Source organism: Oryzias melastigma, linkage group LG6 (genome assembly GCF_002922805.2).
Source record: "Oryzias melastigma strain HK-1 linkage group LG6, ASM292280v2, whole genome shotgun sequence".
NCBI lineage: Eukaryota > Metazoa > Chordata > Actinopteri > Beloniformes > Adrianichthyidae > Oryzias > Oryzias melastigma.
In genome coordinates this window covers 4109974-4136380 of record NC_050517.1, presented here as the reverse complement: position 1 = coordinate 4136380, position 26407 = coordinate 4109974, and the positions used below count along the sequence as shown (strand labels likewise).

General features: G+C 38.4%; 3 protein-coding genes across 8 annotated transcripts; 2 read left to right on the top strand and 1 right to left on the bottom strand.

Moving 5' to 3' along the window:
• Positions 1-142: 142 nt before the first annotated feature.
• lg6h12orf73 (linkage group 6 C12orf73 homolog) lies at positions 143-24089 on the bottom strand. Of its 4 annotated transcripts, XM_024281120.2 has the most exons (4): positions 5199-5356; positions 5049-5106; positions 4513-4649; positions 143-585 (listed from the first exon to the last, which is right to left on the bottom strand). In XM_024281120.2, the coding sequence occupies exons 3-4, from the start codon at positions 4618-4620 to the stop codon at positions 463-465; spliced, it is 231 nt and encodes a 76-aa protein (XP_024136888.1). In that variant the 5' UTR covers positions 4621-4649; positions 5049-5106; positions 5199-5356; the 3' UTR covers positions 143-462. The 4 variants fall into 4 exon arrangements, with proteins under 4 accessions (XP_024136888.1, XP_024136890.1, XP_024136891.1 ...); XM_024281122.2 differs by lacking the exons at positions 5049-5106; positions 5199-5356 and adding an exon at positions 24023-24089; XM_024281123.2 differs by lacking the exon at positions 5049-5106 and having other exon boundaries at positions 5199-5355.
• LOC112151959 (G/T mismatch-specific thymine DNA glycosylase) lies at positions 2666-12495 on the top strand. Of its 2 annotated transcripts, none has more exons than XM_036212175.1 (10): positions 2666-2686; positions 6284-6924; positions 7029-7225; positions 7301-7370; positions 8228-8363; positions 9640-9722; positions 9838-9932; positions 10013-10184; positions 11909-12028; positions 12149-12495. In XM_036212175.1, the coding sequence occupies exons 2-9, from the start codon at positions 6339-6341 to the stop codon at positions 12001-12003; spliced, it is 1434 nt and encodes a 477-aa protein (XP_036068068.1). In that variant the 5' UTR covers positions 2666-2686; positions 6284-6338; the 3' UTR covers positions 12004-12028; positions 12149-12495. The 2 variants fall into 2 exon arrangements, with proteins under 2 accessions (XP_036068068.1, XP_024136884.1); XM_024281116.2 differs by lacking the exon at positions 2666-2686 and adding an exon at positions 5433-5715.
• LOC112151960 (G/T mismatch-specific thymine DNA glycosylase) lies at positions 15140-25290 on the top strand. Of its 2 annotated transcripts, XM_024281117.1 has the most exons (11): positions 15140-15289; positions 15718-15842; positions 17144-17301; positions 19440-19756; positions 19833-19902; positions 21043-21178; positions 21252-21334; positions 21407-21501; positions 22451-22622; positions 22728-22880; positions 24561-25290. In XM_024281117.1, the coding sequence occupies exons 2-11, from the start codon at positions 15784-15786 to the stop codon at positions 24686-24688; spliced, it is 1371 nt and encodes a 456-aa protein (XP_024136885.1). In that variant the 5' UTR covers positions 15140-15289; positions 15718-15783; the 3' UTR covers positions 24689-25290. The 2 variants fall into 2 exon arrangements, with proteins under 2 accessions (XP_024136885.1, XP_024136886.1); XM_024281118.1 differs by lacking the exon at positions 15718-15842 and having other exon boundaries at positions 15156-15289.
• The last annotated feature ends 1117 nt before the right edge of the window (positions 25291-26407 follow it).

The window sequence follows — 26407 nt, the reverse complement described above, 5'->3', positions numbered from 1 at the left end:
CGCCAAACTTAGGGTCTCCGAGTTATTTCTATAGGTATGCCAAAAATGTAACGTTTCTCATAAACAAGAACAAAAACAAACATATTAAAATATTCTTTATTTACAATGATGCAATATATAAACAAAATATTCCAACTTTAGATATTTTTCTAACTGTCAAACAAAATTGGTGTTTCTTTTTATTTATAAACATTGATATACTTAGAGTTTAATTATTACATATATTACTGAGGAATCTTTCCTTATATTATTCAAGACAGATAAAGGTGAACTGACATTAAATTATCAAATTAAAGATCATCGTGTCAAACAGGCTGCTCACATGCTCATAAATTGCATGTCAACTCGTTTTTTTCTCATTTAAAGCAGCAAGAAGAGTCCCTTGAGTCTTTAAAACACTTGTACTTCTCCAAGGCACATTTGAGCAAACAGCTGAACCCACAGTCCACCTCTCAGAATATTTCATTGATCCACATTTTCTCCTTTTTTGAATTTCTCGATGGTAGCAGCAGCTTGTTCTCTTATCTTGTATCCTTGGAGTTCAGTCTGGAGCTCTCCAGGTTTGGGTGGGACCTCTGGAATACTCTGAAATATGAGAAAAAGAGAGCGATGTTAAAACAAAACGAAGCAATTCATAAAGACAAACGCCTGCTTTTTTATGATCAAATGATGCCTTCACGGAAAACTGAATTCTGACAAGTAAAATGTGAATCTTGTTTTTTTTTTAGAATGGTAATATACACTTTTATAGACAAACAACTAAATCACCAGAAGATAATATAAATACATTACTAACAATAAGTTAGGGATATTGTTATTTACTATTTGGTCTGAATTTTTATGAAATACATAAAAGTTTCCTGTGATTTTTTTATTAATAAATGAGAAGAAACATGATTTTTTTTAGGTTGATATTTATGATCTCCAAAATTGAGACAAAAATAAAAATAGTCCCAAATAGTAAACACTGACCATGTCAAAAACATGTTTTTCCACCATTTGCTGCAATAACACTGATCCTCAGACTCATGATGATGTTCTGAGGTGTTCCTCTCTTCAACAAGAGCTACATGCAGTTCTGCATGTCACTTGGGGTTCTGAGCGTCAAGTCTCTACTTCAACTGGACCCAGACGTGCTCTATAGCGTGTGTCAAAGTCAAGGCCCAGGGGCCGGATCCGGCCCTCTGGGTAATTCTATCCGGCCCTCCAGAGCATTTTATTTTATTGTTATTAATAACCCCATGTTATCTTGTGCTCATTTCTAACTTATATAATTTTGACAAACGGTGGCGCAGTGGTTAGCGCTCTTGCCTCACAGCGAGAAGGCCCCGGTTCAAATCCCGGCTGGGACCTTTCTGTGTGGAGTTTGCATGTTCTCCCCGTGCATGCGTGGGTTTTCACCGGGGACTCCAGCTTCCTCCCACCATCCAAAAACATGCTTCATAGAATAATTGGTGACTCTAAATTGCCCCTAGGTGTGAATGTGAGAGTGGATGTGTGAGTGATTGAGGCCCTGAGACAGACTGGTGACCTGTCCAGGGTGTACCCCGCCTTCGCCCATCAGTAGCCAGGTTAGGCTCCAGCACCCCGCGACCCCGAAAGGGACAAAGCGGTCAGGAAGATGGATGGATGGATGATATTTTTATGGAGAGTAATATATTGAAAGTTATTTAAGGTTTAAGTTGATTTATTCTGGAATAATATTCCTGCCTTTTTATTATTCATAATTATGTTGAAAAGTTACAATTTTAAAGTTTTAAAAATTTCCATAATGCTAGCTGTTTAGTCTAGTTTGGCATTTACTAAGATGTTTTTGTGACTACTTTGAAGTTTAGCTCATATTTCAGCTACATGCTAGCTGTTGTGGCTAACCTAAGTTAGACTAATTTGGTATTCAGCTAATATTTTAGCTGGCTATCAGCTTCAGCGTTTTCATCTATCAGCTTCAGTGATTTCAGCTATCAGCTTCAGCTTTTCTTGCCATCAGTTTCAGCATCTTCAGCTATCAGCACTAGCATCTTCAGCAGCCAAATTCAGATTACAGCATTCACACTAGTATCATCACAGGTAGTTTTGGAGTCTTCAATCAATTTTTATCCCGTTCTGCCCACGACCTAAAGTGTGTTTTGGATTGTGGATTGTGCGATTGGTTTTGACACCCCTGCTCTATGGGGTTCAGGTCAGAGGTCATTGTTGGTAATATGAGCCACTTCCTGAAGTCCAGCTGTGATCATTCTGGCAGCATGTGGAGGAGAATTATCATCCATGAACAGAAAGTCAGGGGTGTTCTGGTGGATTTGGGGGTGATGATGGTTCTATCATGTCTCTGAGGTCAGAATCTGCAGTGACTGGTTCATCTACAACAGGGGTGTCAAACTCAAGGCCTCCTGCTGGTTTTCCAGAATCTCTGCCTTATCTGCTGCTGATGACCTGGATCAGGTGTGTTTGGCCAATCAGGAGCTTCAATGACAGTTTGGTTGGAAAACAGGTAGGACTCTGACTCGTGAGACCTTGAGTTTGACACCTCTGGTCTACAAGAACCCGATCTGTTTAGCTCTGGCTGGTGATGCCTGCCCAGACTGTTGCTCGTCCTCTACAAAAGCCAACCCTGGAGACCATGTTGACCTCGGAGTGTCGCTCACCTCGCCTTCTCCATCAACACTGACGACCATAATTTCTGTAAAAGGTGACCTACACTCATCATTGAACAGGACGGTAGACCATTGCTGCATTGTCCAGGTCACTTGGTGTTGTACTGCAAACGTTCACGGTGGTGTCTCACCTGTGACAGCCATCTGTCATTCCAGTCAAAGCGGTGGAGTCTGTTGTGAATGGTTCGTCTGTAAATCCTAGAACCCTCACATCTGGTAAACGGCCTGCAGCTGTGTGGCGTTTGCTAAACCAAGTCTGAGGTCAGAGGTCATTAGGTTCTGGTCATGGTTGTGGTCTGAGGCTCCACTGCTGGTCTCACAAACTCTGACTGTAGTTCTGAGTCTGGATGTTAGTCAGCTGATGACACTTTGAGACTCAAGTTCACCTGCAACACCTGACTGTCTACTACCAACCTGAAGGTGCTGTGACCAGGTGGAGCTGCTCGTCTGTTACGTCACGTCGTGTCTGTTTGAATGATGAATGACTTGCTGGTAATATGTGCTTTTAAATCCCAAAGAATGCTGAAATTGGTGCCACATTAAAAATGTTTTTATTTTAGAAATCTTTGCATGAGAGACATTTATGTGGAAAACATAAAATGAGGCGCATCTATCACCCCAATACAACAGACCTTTTCACAATGACGTCAGACAAAATGCCGACAGGGCCAATAGTGACAAATAGTGATTTCGTCAAAATCTAAGAAGAAACTAGCATATCTTAAAATTTGTTTTTGAATTTTTTTTTTCATGTTTGACAGAAGCTCAAATAACTTCTTTTGAAAATAAAAGTTGCTCTGTGCCAAACAGGATCATCTCAGTGCAGCTCTAAACAACTAGTAACCAATGTTGTTCAGCATAAGATAATATGTGCTTTTAACTCATAAAAGATCAAACTTTTTACCAAAGTTTTGTATATAAAATCTGTTCATTCTGGAGGTAGATTTGAACAAACAAGACGTCTTCAGGTCAACAGGATGTAAAAACCTACATAGTTTATCATCTATGTGAACCTCAGACATCAATTTATACATTTAACTAATCTAAATTAAATAAATAAATAAATTAAGTAATTCTTACTTTAAGAAATGCTATTTTATTTTTATTTATTTTTGTTCTTTTCCCACTCTTTGTCCTCAGCAGTCTTACTCTGCTGGGTTTTGTTATTTTAGTTTGGATCTTGGTAGTCTTAGTTTTCAGGCTTTATTTATTTGTTTTCTTTAGGTAGTTTTGGTTAGTCAGCCATTATCAGGAGCTGCTGACTCTGACAGTCGACATGTCTGGATCAGCAGTCTCCATGACTTATTTTATGTTTGACAAGGAGCCACAATGGAGAGATAAAAGAGACACATGTGGATCTGGAGCTGCAGGCTGCAGACTCCTGAATTTGAAGAATTAAATCTGAATGACCTTCATAATCAAACCAGCAGCATTCAATAAAGTTCCTGTAACCTTCGTTTAGAATACAGAACATAAGTATTGTACGAATTTGGTTACAATTGGTAAGATTACCTTGTATTATTTGCATAAATTGCTTTAAACAGCGTTCAATTGTCAGCTTTGCCGTTCTAAACTCGTAAACTGGAAGTCACTTCACACTCTTGTCATTTTGTGCGACGTCGTGTGAAAAGGGTCTATTGCCCCCCAATTCTGAAAATCTGGGACGTGAAACAAACTCTGTGAATATGACATCCGTTAAACTCTTTTACAATATCCCTAATTTATTATGAGTAAAACATTTTGGCAATTTGTGCCCATTCTGCAAATGATAGCTATCCAGAAATGTCTTAAGTGAAAATGTATTCTGGATGAATCCCCACATCAGTTACCAAATGAATATATATATTAGTTTGTCACTAACCAGATCTGGCAGGTAGTACTGGTGTACAGCCTGTGCCCCGGCAAACATGGCCAGAACACTGGCTCCAAGCAGTCTCAGGTATCGAGGCCATGACACCCCGGCCGGCATCTTTACCACCTCAAAGGAACCAACTCCGCCTGTGGGGAAATTCAGCATCAGAATCACACAACAGGCTTAAATGGTGACACCATGCATAAAGCTTGGTCACATAAAGCTGTTTTGATAAATAGGCATTACTGATGAGCCCTAAGGTGACAAAAAAAATACAACTGAACTGCTTAACTGAACATTAACAAAACTCCAACCACGATTTTTTTCCTAAACAAGCTATCGTTACCAAATGATGCCAGGTTTCCTGAAATCTTAAATTCCTTATAGTAGGCTACATGTATATATAATGAGCATTGTGTTACATATCCTCCTCCTACAGTATGGTGAATGAATAGCTAATACTCTAATGAACCAGCAGTGGTTTCGGGTCTAATCAATGAAAAATCTTCTATAATTTTACCAATAATGGGGAAATAAAACCGTACCTTTACCAATACAAAAAACAATTTGATATAAACCGCTTCCTTGATTCTCTTCCACAACCTACAATCACAAACACAAGCAGGGTGACATTGCTTAGCTAACACAAGCATGTGTACAGAGCTCTCACTCTTTTTTTTTTTAATGGTTTTTACCAGTTTCAATTGATCTTTCCTTTGATATCAAAATCCCGCTTCCGACTTTTATATATTTCTGTTGTTATATCTAAATTAAAAATATATATATACTTTTTACGGTTAAATGTTAACAACAGGATTTGGATCTTGGGAGTGGCCAGCGTCTCAAAATATATAATCTTCGGCTGACTTCTTCTTCTACGCATTAAACCCGTATAGTTGTTTTGAATACCTTTGAAAATCGCGCCGCCTCGCGATAACATCTAAACACACGGGCTACAACTTATTCTAGGAATTTCCTAATGATTCCTAATGAATAAAAACGATTATAAATATAGGATTTGTATTGTTAGTTTGAGACCAAAGCAAAAGTACAACGGAACCTTTTAAGCCGAGAGAAAAACCGGTTTTTGTGTGCAGTACGCCTTATTAACGCGAGGGGGCGGTAAGCAACCAGTTACCTCCAACAATGTTAATGGTCTTTGTTTTTTAGCAGTTTCCTGCTTATTCCAAACCTTGACACAATGTACGACAGGTAAGAGCCTATATATCTACAGTTTGTATTTTTTTATTTGTAAAGAGTGCATGGATTCTTTAAGCAACAACTATTATTCTCAACGCTTAAAAAAAAAGGGAAAAAAAGACAGGCGAAATGTTAGCTTAACCTTTTCTTAGCTCTCCTCGCTCAGAAATGTGTGTGTTTTTTTTTTAAATATAGGTGATTTTAATTTACAGCTTTTATTAGAATAACCTTTAAATGCGCCAATATTGTTGAGCTGGCTGGATTTAACTTTAATGACTAACAGTTCCCCTGTCTTTATTACCGTTCTACTATAACTAAAAGCATAAAACATTTAAATCAGAATGATTTTTTTTAACTTGTAAACACAAGATAAACTGTCAAAATGATCAATATTGACTTGTCTCTTTAATCATACACGGTGAGATTGTAATTGTATAAACTATGGTGTGCCTTATCTAAAGAAATCTCAAAAATGTAAAAAGCATTTTTATAATCTCACAACAGGTTTGAGTTATTGAGCTATTTTTTTCTAAAAACTAGAAGGGGAATTTATGTTTTTCTTTGTTCTCTTCATTTGTAGTTACCAGTATGATCAGCATCAACTTGAGGAACAGAGTGGAGATCCATATCGCAGCATGGACTTTTATTCTGAAAATCCAACTGAGGAGTCTGTGATGAGACAGCAGCCCGTCCACTGCGGTCCGTCACTTCATCAAGAACCACGCTACAGCATCTATCCTCCACCCTCCAACCACAACCAGGTGCAGCCCTGCCAGCAGAGCTTCCGGGAGCATCAGTACCAACATCAGGCTTCAGCGCCGAACCCCCAGCAGCGACCGGCATCAGAGTTTCAGCACCATTATCCTCCTTCAGCTTTGCACCATCCTCAGCAGCATCAACAAACCTCATCCGAGTTCTACCCTCAGCCACAGCAGAATCCTTCAGCCCTGTATCACCCGTACCATCAGCAGCAGCCGAACGCCGAGCTCCACTCGCAGCAGCACCAACATCATCCTTCAGCCGTGTACCACCCTTACCATCAATCCCAGCAGCAGACTCACGCTGAGCAGCACTCTCAACATCACCCTTCAGCTCTGAGTTACCCCCACTATCAGATGCAGGAGCAGCCCCCATCCCAGCTGCCCCCCCAGCATCAGTATACAGTACAGCAGGGAGGACCGAGTATTCACTTCAAGACTGAGCCTTCTGATGTACCTCCACGTAAATGAGCTTCTCTGGGTTTTATTTTTGAGCAGACGTGTTTTACCCTGCACACATAGTACAAAGAGGGGAATGTTTGTAAGACTTTGTTGTTTCTGCTTCAGCTGTGACTCCAGTGAAGAAGAAGAGAGGTCGACCTTCCAAGCAGCAGACGGAGGAAGAAACTCCTGAAGCGGAGAATGAAATCGAAGCCGCCAAAAAAGCCAAGAGGACTCTGAACCGCTTTAACGGCATGTCAGTGGAAGAAGTCATGGCCAAAACTCTGCCCGACGTCATCACCTATGATTTGGATATTTTGATAGTAGGTTCATCATTGCAGTTTTTTCATGTTGTCATTCTCCTTACGTATAAATCACACCTCTCTTTTTCTCCTCAGATTGGTATTAATCCAGGACTGTTGTCAGCATTCAAAGGACACCATTACCCAAACCCGGGAAATCATTTCTGTATGTTGAAATTCAATTTTGATAGATGTCATTTTCAAACTCCTGCACTGTTTGGTTTATAAAAGTACATTTACACACATTTTTTCTAATGAAAAGTAGGTAAAACACAATGCATTGTGGTCTATATTCACCAATCTAGTGAGCATTGATGCACGCAGAGACTTTTGGGAGATTTCCAGGTCACTGGATTTTAGAATTGTAGATTTGGTGAGCCCAAACACATGGCTAATGCCTTATACACTGTTTTAGGTAGAAAGGAGGAAATTCTGACACAACCTTGGATTCATTATAAGCCTTTAACAGCTGAGCTCCAGTGTTTATGTTCTTTGATTTACTATTACCATTACCGTTAACATAATTCTGATTCTGATAGTAGATGTGTGAGCCGCTTTTCTCCTTCAGAAGAAAAAAAGCCCAAAGTAGCCTAACAGCTAGCATGTGTCTGAAATATGAATTTAACTCCAAAATACCTTACGAAATCTTGGAAAATGCAAAAATAGTCTAAAAAGCTAACAGAATGCTAATTTTTAAAACTGTAACTTCTTATTATTAAAAGACAGGAATATTATTCAGAATAAATCAACTTAAACCTTAAATAACTTTCAATATTTTACACTCCATAAAAATATATTTTGTTAAAATTATATAAGTTAGAAATAAGCACAAGATAACAATAACAATAAAATAAAATGATCTGGAGGGCCGGATCCGGCCCCCAGGCTGTGACTTTGACACGTTTTTTTTTTATCAGAGCAGCAATAAACCAATAATCAGTGGTTTATAGAAAACAAGCATTTATGTTGTAATTTTAATAAACTGTGAGCAGCTTTAGTCTTTTTTCTCTCTGATGTGTCCAGGGAAATGTCTGTTTCTGTCTGGTCTGACTGAACAGCAGCTCAACTACATGCACGATCAGAGCCTGCCGGAGAAGTACAGCATCGGCTTCACCAACATGGTCGAGAGGACCACACCGGGAAGCAAGGACCTCTCCAGGTCAGGAAGAAACCAGGCTGTCTGCTGCTCTCAATGTTGCTACCTCACATTTATTGGTAGTTTCTAGTTGAGTTTACTACAGTGAAGGGTGGAGGGTATCTGTTTACTGATGGGTCCTGAACTTGAATCTCTGCTTTACTGTTGGCCCAAAGAGACACAGTGGCTTTGGAACAGCATATTGTAGACTGCAGACTGGAGTCAGTATTCACGCTCTGTGTGCAATAAGACTTCATGTTCTTCATCATCTCCGTCTGTTTTTCTGATGTTTTGACGTGTTTTTTCCTCTTGTTTCATTTCCTTCTATCCTTGCTCGCAGTTGCCCAGCCAACAAGCCCAGGTGGGCCCATATGGTTTAAAAGTGGACAGGAAATGTAGACCCCACCTGTGTTTGCCCACCTTGCCTTAAGTGGGTTGGCTTGCTACGCTAGCCAGCCACCCAGGGGACAATGGAGTTTGCTAGCTTGCTAGAGTAGAGCTTGCTAGATCGCTATACCGGAAGTCGCTAGCCTACTAAAGTGGAGCTCACTACAGCGCCGCTTGCTAGCTCAATACAGTGGACCTCACTAGCTCGCTAGATCAAAGTACGCTACAGCAGACCTCACTAGCTCGCTACATCAAAGTACGCTACAGCAAACCTCACTAGCTCGCTACAGCGGACCTTGCTAGCTTGATACATACACTGGAGCTTGCTAGCTTGCTAGTTTGCTACAGCAGAGCTCACTAGCTCCATTCAGCAGAGATTTCTACTAGATCGCTGCAGCGGAGCTCGATAGCTTAATACTGCAGAGCTTGCTAGCATGATACAGCGGAACTTGCTAGCTCGCTACAATGGAGCTTGCTAGCATGCTCCACTGTCCACCAGGCAGCTGGCTAGTGTAGCGAGCCAACCCACTGAGTGCCCACCTAAGCTAATGTGTGCAAACACAGGTGTAGCCACCACAGAAGTTGCAGACAAACCAAATGGGGACCCACATTTTCTACCCACTTCTAAACCTTATGGGCTCTCTTGGCTCTGCTGGCTGGGTGCATGTGGAGCTTCAGAACACATCCATCTCCCCTCTACCTGCACGTTGGTCTCTGCACTTTACTCCATCCTTCTGCAGTCTCACACCTCACTAATGTTCTGTTTATTACAAACCGACATGATTCTCCAGTCAGCGTTCTGTTCTTCAGCTCAAACAGCAGGTTACAGTAGAGTGGATCAGAGGCTCATCTAGGAATGTATGGGTTAAAGAATTGGACTGTTTCTCTGGTTAATGTGTTATTATTGTCTCAGTAAGGAGATTCGTGAAGGAGGTCGACAGTTACTTGAAAAGCTGCAAAAATACAAACCATTAATAGCAGCTTTTAATGGCAAAGGTAAAACTATTCAGTCGATGAATTTTTTGTCAATCTGTGCCTGAAGCATTTACTCAACAAGCGATCAATACAGAAGGTTTGGATGTAACACTTTTAAATGTACTTCTTTTTCTAGGCATTTATGAAATCTTTTGCAAAGAAATCTTTGGTGTGAAAGCCAAAAATCTGGACTTTGGGCTGCAGCCCTACAAGATCCCAGAGACTCAAACGGTATGTGAAAGCTGGAGCTTTGGACTGCCTGGACTCTGAGCCAGTATTGTTGAAAATCCTCTCATTGCCGGCTTTTATAGGTTTGCTTTTTAATGCCGTCATCGAGCCCCCGCTGTGCACAGTTTCCACGTGCACAAGATAAGGTGCATTTTTACATCAAGCTGAAGGACCTGCGGGATCAGATGAAAGGCCTGGTCCCCGGCGGCGAGGTGATGGAGACACAGTACTCCTTTGACCTGCAGCTCGCTAAAGGTTTGTTGTAGACTTTACTCTCCAGATAAAAACACAATTAAAAAAGTATATATGCATGTATGTATGCGGTTTTATGCTGTTCAGATTACAGATACATCAACTAGTGACGGACTCTGATTCTTTCTCGGGAGTGAATTATTTTGATTTGACTCCTGATAAAGAATCATCTCTTTAAACTCTTTCTTTTAACATAACTTTGCAAAAATAATGGTTTGTGTTAAAAAAATGCTAATGTGTAGTGCAGGGGTGTCAAACTCAATCAAAAAAGGGGGCAAAAATCTAAAACACACCTTAGGATAAACAGGATAAACATTTATTGAACACTACATTTTTAAAACTTTAAAAATAACTTTTTAACATAATTCTGAACTAGATATATATCATTACCTGTGATAATACTAGTGTGAATGCTGTAAGCTGAATTTGGCAGCTGAAGATGCTGAAATTGATAGCTGAAAACAAAAAAGCTGGTAGCCAGCTAAAATATAAGCTAAATGCAAAATTAGCCTAAGAATAAAAAAAAAATAGGTTAGCTTAAACAGCTAGCATGTAGCTGAAAAAAATACCAAACTTCAAAATACCCTAAGAAACGGAAAAAAGCCCAAATTACCCAAAACAACTAGCATGTAAATATTAGCCAACTCCAAAATAGCCTAAAAAATCTTAGTAAACGCAAAAATAGTCCAAAAAGCTAGCAGAATGACAATTTTTAAAACTAAATTTAACATAATTCTGAATAATAAAAAGTCAGGAATATTATTCCAGAATAAATCAATTTAAACCTTAAATAACTTTCAATATTTTACTCTACATGAAAATATATTTTGTCAAAATTATACAAGTTAGAAATGAGCACAAGATAACATCGGGTCATTAATAACAATATAAGTGGATCCGGCCCGCGGGCCTTGACTCTGACACATGGTGTAGTGTATTCAGGGGAAGTCTTTGAGTTAAATTTTTTTTACTTTTATTCCATTACAAACCATTCTTTTCTGCAATATTTTAATCAAATGTTAGCATGCTAGTTCTTTTGTTGTGATTAGTTTTTATTTCTTAAGCTTTTCATTCATTGTTCTAAAAAATTAAATGACAGGGCCTATAACATGTTTTTCCTTTTTCTGCTCCTCTTCATGTGTAAAATTCCAGTATCTTTGTAATTCATTGATAAATTAGAAATCGATCTAATCAATAAATACCAAAACTTTTTAATTAACAGTTTAAAAACTTGAAGGGAAAAATAAGAATACAATCTGAGGATCTTCTTTATTATTGTCTCGTGAAAAATACAAAACATATCCTAAAATTAAAGGAGACCCGAGCAGGCTGCCTCCCCGCAGCAGCTCTGTGTCTGCCTGGCAACAGGCTGGAGACCTCCCCAGGTGTACTCCGCCTTCAGCCAATCCCACGGCTCCAAAGAGATACTGCAGGTTAAGAGAATGGATGGGATCGCTTGGATCGATCAGCCGTGTAATCCATCCGCTGATTGAGTCACTTAACGCGCCCAAAGCTGAGTCTCTGATTGGTCAGATATTTGAGCTTACCTGGCTCAAATCGCGCCGCAGGACCTCACATCACATCATAACCATTGACGTGTCGGTGATTGCAAATCGCATTAGGTGTAAACCAGTAGGCAAAAAAAAAAAAAAACTCCTAAAGAATCAACTTTCGACTCCCTTTCGAGCATGACGCCTCACTAATATGAACATGATCATATTTTTCAGAGGATGCAAAGAGGCTCTCAATTAAAGAAGAACAAGTGGATCCAGAGTATGAAAGCTGTGCTGGGCTGCACTCAGAACTGGGACAAAGCAGCTGAGGGACCAGTTTGCCTCGGCACTCAGGTAGTGAGACATTCTGTAATAAATGTCAGTTTTTACCATGTACTGAAAAGAGAAAGATGTAGGAATTGTTAAGTTTGCATCTAAAGCAGCGTAGTTCCTCCGTGATGTGACCTTTTGCAGAAACGACTTCTGCAGGCATGTCTGAAGACGACCCAGTCGAGGACCTCTTAAACTTGGATCGTGTTCATCAAAGAGGGAAAAATCTCCTGATTGGACGCCAAGAGCTGAACTGATTCTCAGGCTGTAATTCAACACTTCATTTTGTTTACACGCATGAATTGTTGTTATTGTTTTAATAATGTCTATTGCATTTTGTACCTGATGTTTTTAATTATTTATTTTGAACTTGATAACCTCATTTTTTTCAGTTGTGAAGAAAAGTCCTTCACCCGAACCCTAAGAATTTGTTGTTATAATTTGTTATTACTTTCTTGTGCAGCATTAATAAATCCAGAAATGTAATCCAGTATACGTTTGATTTGTTATTTGTCTCTGTGTCACCTACATCGAGCTCTAGACGTTCTCTGTGGTCTATAGTTAACAGGTTAACCCTTTAACTCCGGAGCTCCAGTGTTTATGTTCTTTGATTTACTGAAAATACTCAACTGTTGACACAGTCATTTTCAGTGGATTCTGAAGGAGAAAATCAGATGAAATCTTTGTGTTAACGTTTGAAAAGTTACAGTATGTTAAAGATTTTGTGTTCAAGCGTCACAGACGATGCCTCAGGTGTTAAACAGTTAAGAGTGAAATGAAGAAAAAAATCTTCAAAAGTTTCTAAATGAGTAAAAGTTCAAACTGACTTCATGTCGTTAGTTTTCAGATTAGAATAAACTTGCAGAAGGTTGGTTTAATGGACTATAAAGGTTTAGAATACAATTTATTTGATAGCACAACTGGTAAACTGATTACTTTAGTCATTCATATGGAGATAGCAAATAAGACAGATGCAGCTTTTCAACCAAGAAAATGTATTATTGTGTGAATGCTGAGTAAGCATTCGTTAGCTCATTCAGGATATTAATGCTTATATTTTTGGTTTCCCTAAACTATAGCTATATATATATATATATATATAGGGCATATTTTGAGCAAAAAATGCCCCATAGGAAATGAATAAGAAAGTCTTCAAATTTCTAAATTGTAAGTAGATTAGCAACAAGTCTTTATATATATTTAATTTTTCATCTTTTATCGTAATTTTTGAAAAATTTCAGTTTAGCTAATGTTTTAGCAAAATGCTAACGTTTTTAGCTAATTTGTTACAAGGGTTTGTTAAGGTTAATTTAGAGTTTCTATTTTAGCAACATGCTAACATTTTTAGCTAATTTGCTATCTACTGAGGTTTTTTAGGCTAATTTAGAGTTTAGCTTCTATTTTAGCAACATTTTTGACTAATTTAGTTTACTGAGGAATCTTTTGGACTATTTTGGAGTTCTTCTAGTATTCAACGCGTGTGGTACCCACAAGTTTCAAACATGCTGTTATTAAACCTTTGATTAAAAAGCCAAACCTTGACAACTCTGTTTTAGACAATTTTAGGCCCATCTCAAGGTTACCCTTGGTTTACCTTCAGATGCAGTCTTTTTTAACCGAAAACGATGTCCTGGAGAAGTTCCAGTCTGGTTTTAAAACTTCACAGGACAGAATCTGCACTGTTGAGGGTTTTTAATGACATTTTCCGGGCAACAGTGGTTTTAAACTTGATGGTCAAGTCAGGTCAGTGGTAAAATCCAGCTTCTTTTATCTGAGGCAGCTGGTGAAGGTCTAACCATTTTCATCTAAACATCATTTTGAGACAGTAATCCATGCTTTTATCACATCCCGGCTGGATTACTGTAACTCTCTTTATTTTGGAGCTAGCCAGTCATCCCTCTCACGTCTCCAGCTGGTCCAGAACGCTGCAGCTCGGGTTCTGGTTGGAGCGCGTAAGAGGGACCACATCACCCCCATCCTGGCTACCCTTCACTGGCTGCCTGTGAATTTTAGAATTCATTTGAAGATTATTTTATTTGTTTTTAAATCTTTGAACAACTGTGCACCGCCGTACCTCTCTGAGCTTCTCTGTCCCTACACCCCGACCCGGAGCCTCAGGTCAGCTGATCAGCTGCACCTGGAGGTACCGAGGTCCAAGAGGAAGCTCAGGGGGGAACGAGCGTTTTCAATCTGTGCACTGAAGCTGTGGAACGCTTTACCACTGAGCATTCGGCAGGCGTCCTCACTGTCCATTTTAAAACACTTCTTGAAACCCATTTTTACCGCCAGGAATTTGACAGTATGAGACTCTGCTCTGCTGGTGTGTTTTATTGTTTTATCTTTGTTTTTATCTGGCGTTTTTATGCTTTTATGCAATGTAATTTATTTCTATTTTTATCTGTTTTTAACTTTTTAGCTGTGATTTTACTGTTCTTTGAACTTTGAATGTGCGGCGCCTTGTTTGACTAAGGTCATTTTAAGGTGCCATATACATTTAATATAAATTTGATTTAATTTATTAAATTTAATAAACTTATTCAAGCAACAAGCTAGCTTTTTGGCATCTATTGAGGGTTTTTTGGGAGGATATTTGGAGTTTAGCTCATATTTTAGCAACACACTAAATATTTTTATCCTCCTATTTCAGTTTAAATGTGCAAATAAAAAGATAAAAGGAAAATGTTTGCAAAATTGGCATGTATTAGGGATTTTTAAGCAATTTTACAAGAGGTTTGCATATTTGGATTCATATTCAAGAAATCTGTTTAATCTATGAATATTATTTAATACAAGTAGATAGGATCAACCACTTATAAACCATTAATTAATATGTTTTTATTGGGAACACGTCCATTATTTTTGTTTTTTTCTGAACACATTTTTAAAGTGCCAAATTTAAAGCACATAGCCGCCAATACAAAGCAGTCTTCCAAAGTTTAAAAGTCGAACGGCTTAAACCATTACTCGTTTCGGTGAGTCGCACTCTTTTTTATTTTCTTTTGTTTGCTTAACAAAGAATACCTACAAAAACTCTTAATTTATAAAACATTTTTTCACCACTGTATAGCTTTGAAAAACAACTCTGCTGTAATAATTTACTGAACACTAACGTAGAGTTTTCTTGCGCACCCCTATATGTGTGACTTGGACTCTTCCGGTGTCAAAGTTGACCGGCTCTGTTGTCACCTCTTTGTTGCCTCCGTAGCGCCGCAATCTGAGGAGTCGATGTGTGTTACAACTGTTTCCACAGCAGAAACGAGCTCGGATTTGACCTGATTGAACCAGGTATGTTTGGGGTTATGAATGACAGTCAAACATGTACAGTTTGTCTCGAGGAAATTAAATGGGAAGCAAAACCATTCAGCCGTACCAAGTTAGCCCGCCTGCTAGCTTTATGCTAACATTAGCTTAACTTAGATTCCGTTTCTGAAATGAACATGAAATGGTTTCAACTAAATGTCAAAACTGCTTTAATTTAAATGTTTGAAAAACTTCTGGGCTGTTATTTTAAATTCATTTATATTAGCTTGGTAATTAGCCTAAAAGTAGAATGTAAGCTAGGATCTTGTGCTGTGTTTTTAGCGCTATAAACTAATCATAAATGTGTGATCTGAGTCCAGCCGTTTGTTTTAGTTGGGATGTTTTCTCTCAGGCCGTCAGTAGCATAGCACCTGCATTCAGCGCAGGCTGTAACGATGACGCATATTTTGTAGACCCCTCACACATGATTGATCGACCTGCATGCTGATTATTGTGAAAAAGTCAAAGCCAGCCAAAAGATGGACGAAAAGATGAATGGATCTCTGCCTGTTGTGTCCCCGGAGTATCTCCACCAGTGGTGAGTCTGCCTGCTCACCACAGCGGATAGAGCATAAACATTAATAAAAGGGTTGATGGATGAAAGCATGTGCACCTTTTGCCTTGGCTTGACTTTTAATCCTTTCTTTTTCCCATTAAACTGTGTGATAATGAACTATCAAACGTGTTGCTTGGTGAGGATCTGTGTGGTTATTACAGTATAACTATGAATGTGTGCGTTGATCGACTCACTGAAGTTAAGTTTTTGGATGACTGTGCTCAGTTTTATTCACTTCTGCATCACTAGAAATCATGTTGCGCAATATGAATGACAAGTAAAAGATCTGAACTTTCACACCAAATTTGATTTTCAATTTTAAGCCTTTAACTCCCCAAAAAAGAAAAAAAAAAACATAAATAAAAGTTTTTTTTCTGCTGCTTATTGCCATAGAACAGAGCCCCTGAAGGGACATCTATGTTAAAAAAAAAATTAATTGAAGTAAAAAGATAAATATTTTTTCTAAGAATACTTAAGGGATCTGTGAAAAAAATTGAAGTTACAAAAAAAGTAATGGTTACTAACTAGAACTTGTTTTTTTCTAAAACTTAAAGTTGTAAAAAAAAAAAAAAAAAGTTTTTTTTTTTCTTTTCTTTTTCTAAAAATCAAATTACCAAAAATGTTCTGGTACCTTGGGGAGTATTACACACAATCAATATTTTTAAAAACATGTTTTCTAAATGTTTCCCACCATTTGGTTGAGCGGCAGTTAAATCAATCCCCCCCTCCCTTTCCTAAACAAGAATTACAAATGACATAAAATATCTAACAAAACCTTTTTATTTCAGTATCTCCTTTGGGAATTGATCTGAATTCTAGATACAATTAAATAAAAGTTGTAAAAATGTGTTGTTGAGCATCTCGTCGAGAGCAGCTGTCTAACAAAGTAAATTCTACAGAAAGAAAATGGTGGTGTGGAGAAAATACTATTATTACATGTATAACACTGACCAATTCTGCTAAATGATCACCTAACCAGCTCAGTATTTGCACAAGTGTTCATTTGTGGATTAAAGAATGTGATTATTTTTAATCAGACTGATAATCAAAGCCCTACTCATTTAGACTTTGTTAAGACAAGGAGAGACAATGGTCACACATTCAGACTTCATCTTTCAAGTGCTCAGATTAACATATTTATCTTGTCTGTTCTTAAAACAGTAAAGGTTGAACACCAATAAGCAAAAAGAGCAAGCACTAATTTACATACTTTGAACCAAATCCCTTTTAATGTGTTTGATGTACTCTAATGTGCCTTTATGATTGGTATCTGTTCACCACAGGGTTCAGTCCGCCCAGCAGTTCCAAGCTCTCCAAGCCCAGTACTCCAACTTCAACCCCAACTACCAGTTTCCCCACCCAGAGAGTCGGCCTGCAGAGCCAGCCGCGGCACACATGGACGGCACCACGGATCAGATGGAACCAACAAATCTAGTCAAACGTACTGCTGAGATTTTAAAATATTTCTCCTCTAGTTGTGTGGCATTTACGTATAGTTTTAGAAATCAAGCCTTAGATGAAAAGCTTTTATTATTGTAATAGGAAGTTGCTTTGAAAGATGGAAGTCTCTAAAGCTCCAACAGAACCGCATCTTCTGATGAAGCGTTGTTCTTTCTGCTTGAGTCAAAAGCAGGAATATTGCAGCCTTCATTTATAGGTTGATATTAGTCGCAGATGTTCATGTGCAACCAGCTTAAAAACTGATGGAAATTCATGTTGGTGCACATTGCTGCAAGTATTCTAAGTGCGTCGAAGGCTGGATTTGGTTTCTGGCCACACCTGTTTAAAATTAAACTTCAAGTTAAAGTCACATTAGCTGTCATTCTCCTAGGTTCTTGAAATTTGCTCCATCCCCTGGAGGAGCGGTGAGCTGCAGACACAGCTGCGCTCAGGAACCGTTTGATGGTTTAACCCAAACCCTAATCTAACCTTAACCCTTCCTCTGGGTCAAGAAAATAGTTCAGCACTGGCCGCACACTTTCCAAAAATTATGTACAAGTAGACACTTTCTAATTTTAATGGACATTTTTTAAAAGCTAGTGACAACAATTTAGTACAATTTTGGTTTCTTGAGTAGATTTTAGTGACATTGACTAAAATATTAATTGCTAATAAGGGATTAACTCAAATTGTTGTTGATTTTGAACGTTATCAACAGGAACTTTTATGCTACATTCACTTCAGGCATGTGACATGTTCAAGAATGTACAAAAAGTAAATTCTATTAACATATGATGTTAATAATAATAATAATAATAATACATTTAATTTAAAAGCGCTTTTCAGGCTCTCAAGGTCACTTAACAATAAGACAGCTAAGAACACACAAGTAAAACAAATAAGTTAAAACTAAAGTGTAGAGGTATTAAACAGAGAACAGAAGATGCTATAAATAAGCTTGCCTGAAAAGGAAAGTTTTGAGTCATGATTTGAAGGTCGTTGGAGAGTCCAGGTTTCTGAGATCAGGGGGAAGACAGTTCCAGAGTCTGGGGGCAGAGCAGCTGAAGGCTCTGCCACCCATGGTGCAGAGGCGAGGCAGGGTAACAGACAGGTGAAGGGACGATGAGGACCGCAGGGAGCTGGGTAAGCAGTGTAAATCTAGCACATTTCACTCCAGGATTGTTCTTTCACAGCTCAGTTTAGATTTTTGAAAGATTTTGTGTCATAGAATTCCAGCCAGACACAAAGTGCAATTATTAATTTCTCCTTTGTGATTGATTTTCATACAGTTGGCACTTCAGTGATCCATACATCACTGTCAAATCTGAGTCCCTAACTGATTTAACTTTCAACGTGTGCGTTTTGTACACAGAGGTGGTAAGATTATATGGTTGTAGAATCTCAAGTAGAGACCCTTTGACTGTATAAGTAAGAACTGGACATAACAAGCGTTGAGGTCCCCAATAGGATTAAATTACGTCTAGGCCTCACAAAATCAAGCCAGAGGCTTCGTCGTCACTTCCTGGTACGTCTACCGCCATACTGGAACCGATTGTAACCAATCTGCAGCGATCAATCTGAGTCGGTCTGAGTCTTTTAGAGGAACTACTGTCATCTATCATGAGTGAGCTTGTTGGAAGGCCACGCCCCTCCCACTGACAGCAACTCAAGAGAATCTGTCAGTCAAACGTTGGAGGTGGAGCCAGCAGAGGCCACATGCTTTTGCTGATTGGTCATTTTATAACTTGAATAACTGGCAATAAAGACAAAAATATATTTAAAAAAAAATTAGAATTACCAAGACGATGTTAAGAAGAAAGCATCAGAGCAAGAATGATTATTGTGATAAATGAAATGACAGAGAAATAACTGTTTCTCAATGGAAGTCTATGGAACTTTGACCTTCTTTAAACCTGCAGGTACTTCGTTTTGGAACAGGAGAAGGGAGGGGTTGCTATGTCCAATTCTCACTCATACAGTCAATAGTAGTGACGCATGAACACTAGAGTTTTGAATCTGGAAGCCCAAACCGCGCATTCCATGCTTTTACATAAACTCTTCATTGAAAGTGGTTGTTGCCGACGGCAGCTTGAGTCTTTAAATGTCATTAGAGATCCAGCCTGTTTCTCACTATTACAGCTCCGGCCAAGAAAAGGGGCAGACCGGCCCAGCCCAAGGAACCGCGTGCACCCAAGCCACCCAAAGTCCCCAAGCCACCCAAAGTCCCCAAGCCACCCAAAGTCCCCAAGGCGCCAAAACCACCCAAGGATCCAAACGCACCGAAAGCAAAACCCGGTCCAAAGCCCAAAAAATCGGCTGACGGAAAGCAGGAGAAGATTGACGAGAGCTTCAAGAAGGTGAAGAGGAAAGTGGACCGCTTTAAAGGGATGTCAGAGGAGGAGGTCATGAAGAAGACTCTGCCAGACCTCCTGGATCACAACCTGGACTACGTCATTGTGAGATTTCATTACTAACATAGTGATTGTGGGTTCCATACGGGTTCTGATTGACCAGAATGTGGTTTGGTTTCAGATTGGTATCAATCCAGGACTGATGGCAGCTTATATCGGCCGGTGGTTTCCAGGTCCTGGGAATCATTTTTGTGAGTTTTCATTCAAAAGTTGGTTTGAAGTATGTGCATATTAATAATAACTTTCATTATTTAGCCGCAAAATGACACTTTCTGTATGTTGCCTTAACCCTTTAACACAGGGGTGTCAAAGTCAATCACACAAGGGGGCAAAATCCAAAGCACACCTTAGGTCGCGGGACGAACAGGATAAACATTTATTGAACACTAAAACTACATTTTTAAAAGCATAACTTTTTAACATAATTATGAACTACATATATAGCATTACCTGTGATAATGATAGAGTGAATGCTGTAAGCTGAATTTGGCTGCTGAAGATGCTAGTGATGATAGCTGAAAATGCTGAAATTAATAGCTAAAAACACTCAAGCTGATAGCTGGAAACAATAAAGCTACTTACTGAAATCATTGAAGTTGATAGCTGAAACCACTGATATTAGCTAAATGTCAAATTAGCCGGAAAAAAAACAAAAAAAACAAAACAACTTAGGTTACCCAAACAGCTAGCATGTAGCTGAAAAAATAGCTAAATTCCAAAATAGCCTAAATTAGAAAAAAAACAGCTAGCATGTTGTTGAAATATTAGCTGAATAAAAAAAGACTAAAAGAAAAACAGCCAAAAAATAAAACCTGGCTAGCATGTAGCTGATATATTAACTAAACTCCAAAGCAGGCTAAAAAATCTTAGTAAATGACAACACAGTCCAAAAAGCTAGCAGAATCCTAATTTTAAAAAACTTTAAAACTGTACCTTGAACATAATTATAAATAATAATAAGGCAGGAATATTATTCCAGAATAAATCAACTTAAACGTTAAATAACTTTCAATATTTTACTCTCTGTAAAAATATATTTTGTCAAAATTATACGAGTTGGAAATGAGCGTAAGATAACATCGGGTTATTAATAACAATAAAATTGAAATTACCCCGGGCCTCACCTGAGGCATCACCGTTTACGCTTAAACACAAAATGTATGACGTACTGTAACTTTTCAACCATTAACACGATCATTTCAGTAGATTTTGAAGGAGAAAAGCGGTGTGTAACTAAAAAATTACAGTACGTCAAAGAAGATAAACACTGGAGCTCCTGTGTTAAAGGGTTTGAATTTAGCAATATTTCCTAAGAAAGTTGTGTTTTTCAGGGAAGTGCTTGTTTCTATCGGGGTTTACTGAGGATCAGCTGAACCACATGCACGACACAACTCTACCGGTTAAGTACAAAATGGGCTTTACCAACATGGTTGCCAGGGCAACACCAGGGAGCAAAGACCTCTCAAGGTTGGACAAAACCACGGCTGAGATATCACTGCAATACTGTTTAAGCCTCATTTTCTCTCTCCTTTTTCTTCAGCAAGGAGTTACGCGAAGGAGGCAAAATTCTGGTGGAGAAGCTGAAGAAGTACAAGCCCCTCATAGCTGTGTTCAATGGAAAATGTTAGTCATCTGTTACTTCAGAGCACTGGTTGTAAAGGTTGTGACAGGCTGTTTAAGCTGTTTGTGTTGCAGGTATCTATGAAATGTTCTGCAGGGAGCTGTTCGGGAAGAAACCACAAAAGCTGGAATTCGGTTTGCAGCCACACAAGATACCCGACTGTGACGTGGTGAGTTCTCACACAGTTGGCCCGTCTACATCTATGACATTTAAATTTCCCGTTTATTGATATTCTCATTTCCTTGCCAGAAATCTTTCATCATTGATTAGGGGTGTAACGGATCACATTTTTGGGATCAGTAAAAAAACAAGATAAAAATCTACAATTACTTTTTTTTAAAAGTTTTATATATTGGAGGAAACATGTATAAAGTACTTCAAAGCATAAATATACTCCCACATATATTTGAACTCAAACAAAATGATAAAACATTTAGTTTCTGGCCTCATTTACACTTCTGGAGACCAAATCTATAAAAACAGAGAAAAGAACGATTAATATGCTATTATTCTTTTGCCTCATCCTAATGTCCAAATGAATTTTTAAATAAAAAAGCTAAGATTAAACTTTCATTATTTTTTGGTATTAAAAGTATTGAAACTAACTGTGGGAACATTTAAATAATTATTACTATCTGTAGTACATGTGCAGGTGAGGCGCTGCCATGCCCACTTTTCCTGGTGATTTTTGATCCTTTTGGCTTGCCGTACTGCCTTCCCCTGATGGCTGCAGGACAGCTGCTGCTCTGAACCCAGACATGGAGACGTGCATCGATCTCTCAGTATCCGTGTCATCCATGACGGGTTTTTGACAGAAGCTCCTCCCACACAGGGCGGGAGCTTCAGGTTAACAGACTTTTAGATAAATTGCCGCATATTCAAACAAAGACGGTGTACAGTGCAGGAATGCGACACCGATTGCTTTCGGTGTGGACAGACACTTGATTTTAATAATGCACGCAGCTGTGCCGGGGGGAGGAGTTGGGGGGGGGGGTACGGATCATGGATTATCCGTGATCCGTTACACCCCTAGTTTTGATCAAATTTCCTTTTTTTATCTCGACACAGACAACTCCAAAGCTAGAAATGACTGACTCAGCGTTCCTCTGGTTGTACAGGCCCTGTATCTGATGCCATCCTCCAGCGCCCGCTGTGCCCAGTTTCCACGAGCTCAAGACAAAGTCCACTTCTACATCAAACTCAGGGAGCTAAGAGACCAGCTGAAGGGCATCCGAAGAAGCACTGAGATTGAGGAGGTTGACTACTCGTTTGACCTCCAGTTAGCTAAAGGTAATGTTGGACTCAACTGAGACGGGCGTGTGATGTTCCAGTTCACAAGACATCTGGTGGTCATAAAACAATCCCAGTAAAATGGTTCCCTTTTCACCACGACAGAGGATGCCAAGAGGCTGGCAATAAAGGAGGAGCAGTATGATCCTGGTTATGAAGATGCCTATGGGGGAGCATATGTGGAGAAGACGGCTGAGGGGGGCCAGGCGGAAGGCCAGACCAACGGTCACTGTTCATTCTCGTCCGCTGAAAACACAGGTAACCAGCGACGTCCCCCAGGGTTAAACAAAAACTGGACACCAATAAGAACAAAGGGAACACAGTTTATTAAATAAACGAATCCCTCTGCTCCTGAGATGAAATAATTAGTGAGCTGGTTCAAACAGAAAGACAAACCAAAAGGGAATTGGAACCTTGACCAAACAAAATAAGTCATGGAGACTGCTGACCCAGACATGTTGACCGTCTGAGTCAGTCACCAAAATCTACCTAAAGAAAACAAATAAAGTCAGCAAACTACCAAATCCCAAACTAAAATAACAAACTCAGTAGTGTAAGACTGCTGAGGACAAAGAGAGGAAAAAAAATAAAAATAAAATATATATTTTTTTTTGAGTAAGGATTACTTAATTAGCATTTATTTAATTTAGATTAGTTAATTGATGTCTGAGGTTCACATAGATGATAAACTATGTAGGTTTTTACATCCTGTTGACCTGAAGACGTCTTGTTTGTTCAACTCTACCTCCAGAATGAACAGATTTTAGATGGAAAACTTTGGTGAAAAGTTTGATCTTTTATGAGTTAAAAGCACATATTATCTTATGCTGAACAACATTGGTTACTATCTGTTTAGAGCTGCACTGAGATGATCCTGTTTGGAACAGAGCGTCTTTTATTTTGAAAAATAAGTTATTTGTGCTTCTGTTGAATGCAAAGAAAACAAAAAGAGAGAAAACAAACAAACAAAGCCCACAAACTAAGACTACCAAGATCCAACCCCAAACTAAAATAACAAAACCCAGCAGAGTAAGACTGCCGAGGACAAAAAAATAATAATAATTTTGAGAGATACTAGGATCTTTAAATATTTTTGTGTATAAGCAAAAATAGACATGATTCATATTTATTATTAAAAAAAGATCATGAATGCAAATCCAAATTTCTTAAAGGCTAAAGTAAGACTATGCGACTCCTTCTAGATTTTGATCAGTAGAAAATGAGCCCAAACAGCTCTTTTACTTTTAAAGGTTGCCGACTAATGACCTAAACAAAACAACAAAGAAATAAACAGAGCCAGCAAATCAAGACTACCAAGGTCCAACCCTAAACTAAAATAACAAAACCCAGCAGAGTAAGACTACTGAGGAGAAAAAGAACAAAACAAAGCAGCAACATACCTGCTAAAACGCAGCCAACCTGCTGCTCTGCTACCTGCCTGAAACGTTGTGGCCTCCTCTGTCTTAAACAGCCAGCAGGTGCCAATTAAGGCAGATTGGCCACGCCTGCCAGGTGAGCAGAAGGACTGGAAAAGTTGCAGCAGGACGTAACACCACTGCTGATTTACTTGAAAAGGGTGACGATTTTAAGTCAATCATAATCTATTTTAGTTTCATATGTAAAGATAGGTTTGCAAACACATTTTTTAGCCGATATGAGCAACCACTCTGCTGAAAATGTGTTTTTAACATGTTCTTGTAGCTTTTTTCTGATGATGAAGGACATATATAAAGAAAATTAAGATTAAAATTGTAGTTCTGAGTATTTTCTTTTTAATACAAATTATAGTGAATCAGGAACAGACAGAAAAACATGAAAAAGATCTGAAATTATTGTGTAAATTAAAAAATTACAGTAAATCAAAGAACATAAACAGTGGAGCTCAGGTTTTTTTTTATTTCATGTGAGGAGTTCAGTCTCTGTTTGTTCCGTGTTCAGAAGGCGCGCAGGAGGCGACCGCGTCACACACCGCGGAGGGCCAGCTTCCAGACGGGCAGTGGATGACCCAGTCCTTCGCAGATCATATTCCCGACATCAGCGGCGCACCAAAACAAGGCAGCGTGTGAGGGAAGCGTCAGGGACCAGCTCAGCTCTTTACCTCACTCCATCATGCTCAGATGATTACTTTATTTTTCTTTTCAGTAGCTTTTGAGTGGGAAATAGCCACATTTAGGACTTTGTAGATAGAAATGTGCAGAGGATGCTGTCTGCGTTTTTTATTCTGTTATAGAATCTTGTATGTATTTAAGAGTGTCTTCATTGCAGTCTTTTTAAAAATGTGAAACTGGGGCTGATGATTGAATGCTTTTAAAAACAGATCATGTGTTAAAACATTTCTTTTTCATGCTGCAATATGTGTCAACATTAATATCTGCTGTGTGGACAGTAGGTGACACTGGTTACTTGATAAGCCTTCTCAACAGTACCGACCTGTACGTTTCTCTGTCTGCAGGGGTTAAAATGTCAGTACTGTTAAACACTCATGGTGCTATGAAGTCTGGGGGCACAGCCACAGCTGGAACTTCTTAAACCCTTTTAATGTCATGTTACACAACTGCTAAAACAAACACTTTCATTAAAATCTTTTTTGCTATGTTCTATTATTGTAAAGAAAATTTGACAAGGAATTTTATGAAACTTTTTTCAAATAAAATATCCTGACAAGGTTTTTTCTCTCGTTTGCTTTACTTTTATTTATCTAGTGAACAGGTTTGAGGTTCATGCTTTTAAATCTTAAAACTGTCAACTAAATATGTAGCATTACTTGTGATAATGCTAGTGTGAATGCTGTAAGCTGAAGATGTTAGAGCTGATAGCTGAAATACTGAAGCTCATTGCTAAAAATGCTGAAGCTGATAACTGAAAACACTGAAGATGACGGCTTGCTAAAATATTAGCTAAATGCCAAATTATTCTAAGAAAAACTCCTGTAGTTGCTGTATTAGCGGAAAAAAGTCTAGCATGTTGCTAAATTATTATCTAAACTACAGATTGCCTAATAAACATAAATAAATAATAAAAAGGCAAGTATGTAGTAAAAATAATTAGCTAAACTCAATAATAGACCAAAAAATCTCAGTAGATGTCAAATTGCCAAAAGAAGAAAGAAAAATCTAGCATGTTTAGATAACATTTTAGAAAGCTAAACTTCAAAATAGCCCCAAAACTTCAGTAGATGTTAAATTTGCCAAAAAAAAGGTAGCATGTTGCTAAATTATTAGCTAAACTACAAAAAGCCTAAAAACTTAAGTAAATGCCAAAATAACAAAAAAGGCGAGCATGTAATAAAAATATTTAGCTAAACTCAATAATAGCCCAAAAAATCTCAGTAGATGTCAAATTGCCAAAAAAGAAAGAAAAAGCTAGCATGTTTGGCTATCATTTTAGTTAGCTAAGCTTCAAAATAGCCCCAACACTTCAGTAGATGTTAAATGAGCCAAAAAAAACTAGCATGTTGCTAAATTATTAGCTAAACTACAAATTGCCTAGAAAAACTTGAGTAAATGCCAAAATAATAATAAAAAAAAGGCGAGCATGTAATAAAAACAATTAGCTAAACTTTGTTTTAACATCTTGATTCCTAAATTTATGTCCAGCTATGAAAGCAAAAGTTCACAAATTCTTTTGTTTTTAAGTTGATGCTCAATTAGGGTCAGGCGTGTCTGTATCTATAGCAGCAAATAGGCAAGGGCCAATCCAGTAATATATATCAGTGGGTTTGACCATCATAAAATTAAAATGTAATACCTCCATTCAACATGTAGAGGGCAGCACATAGACAATTT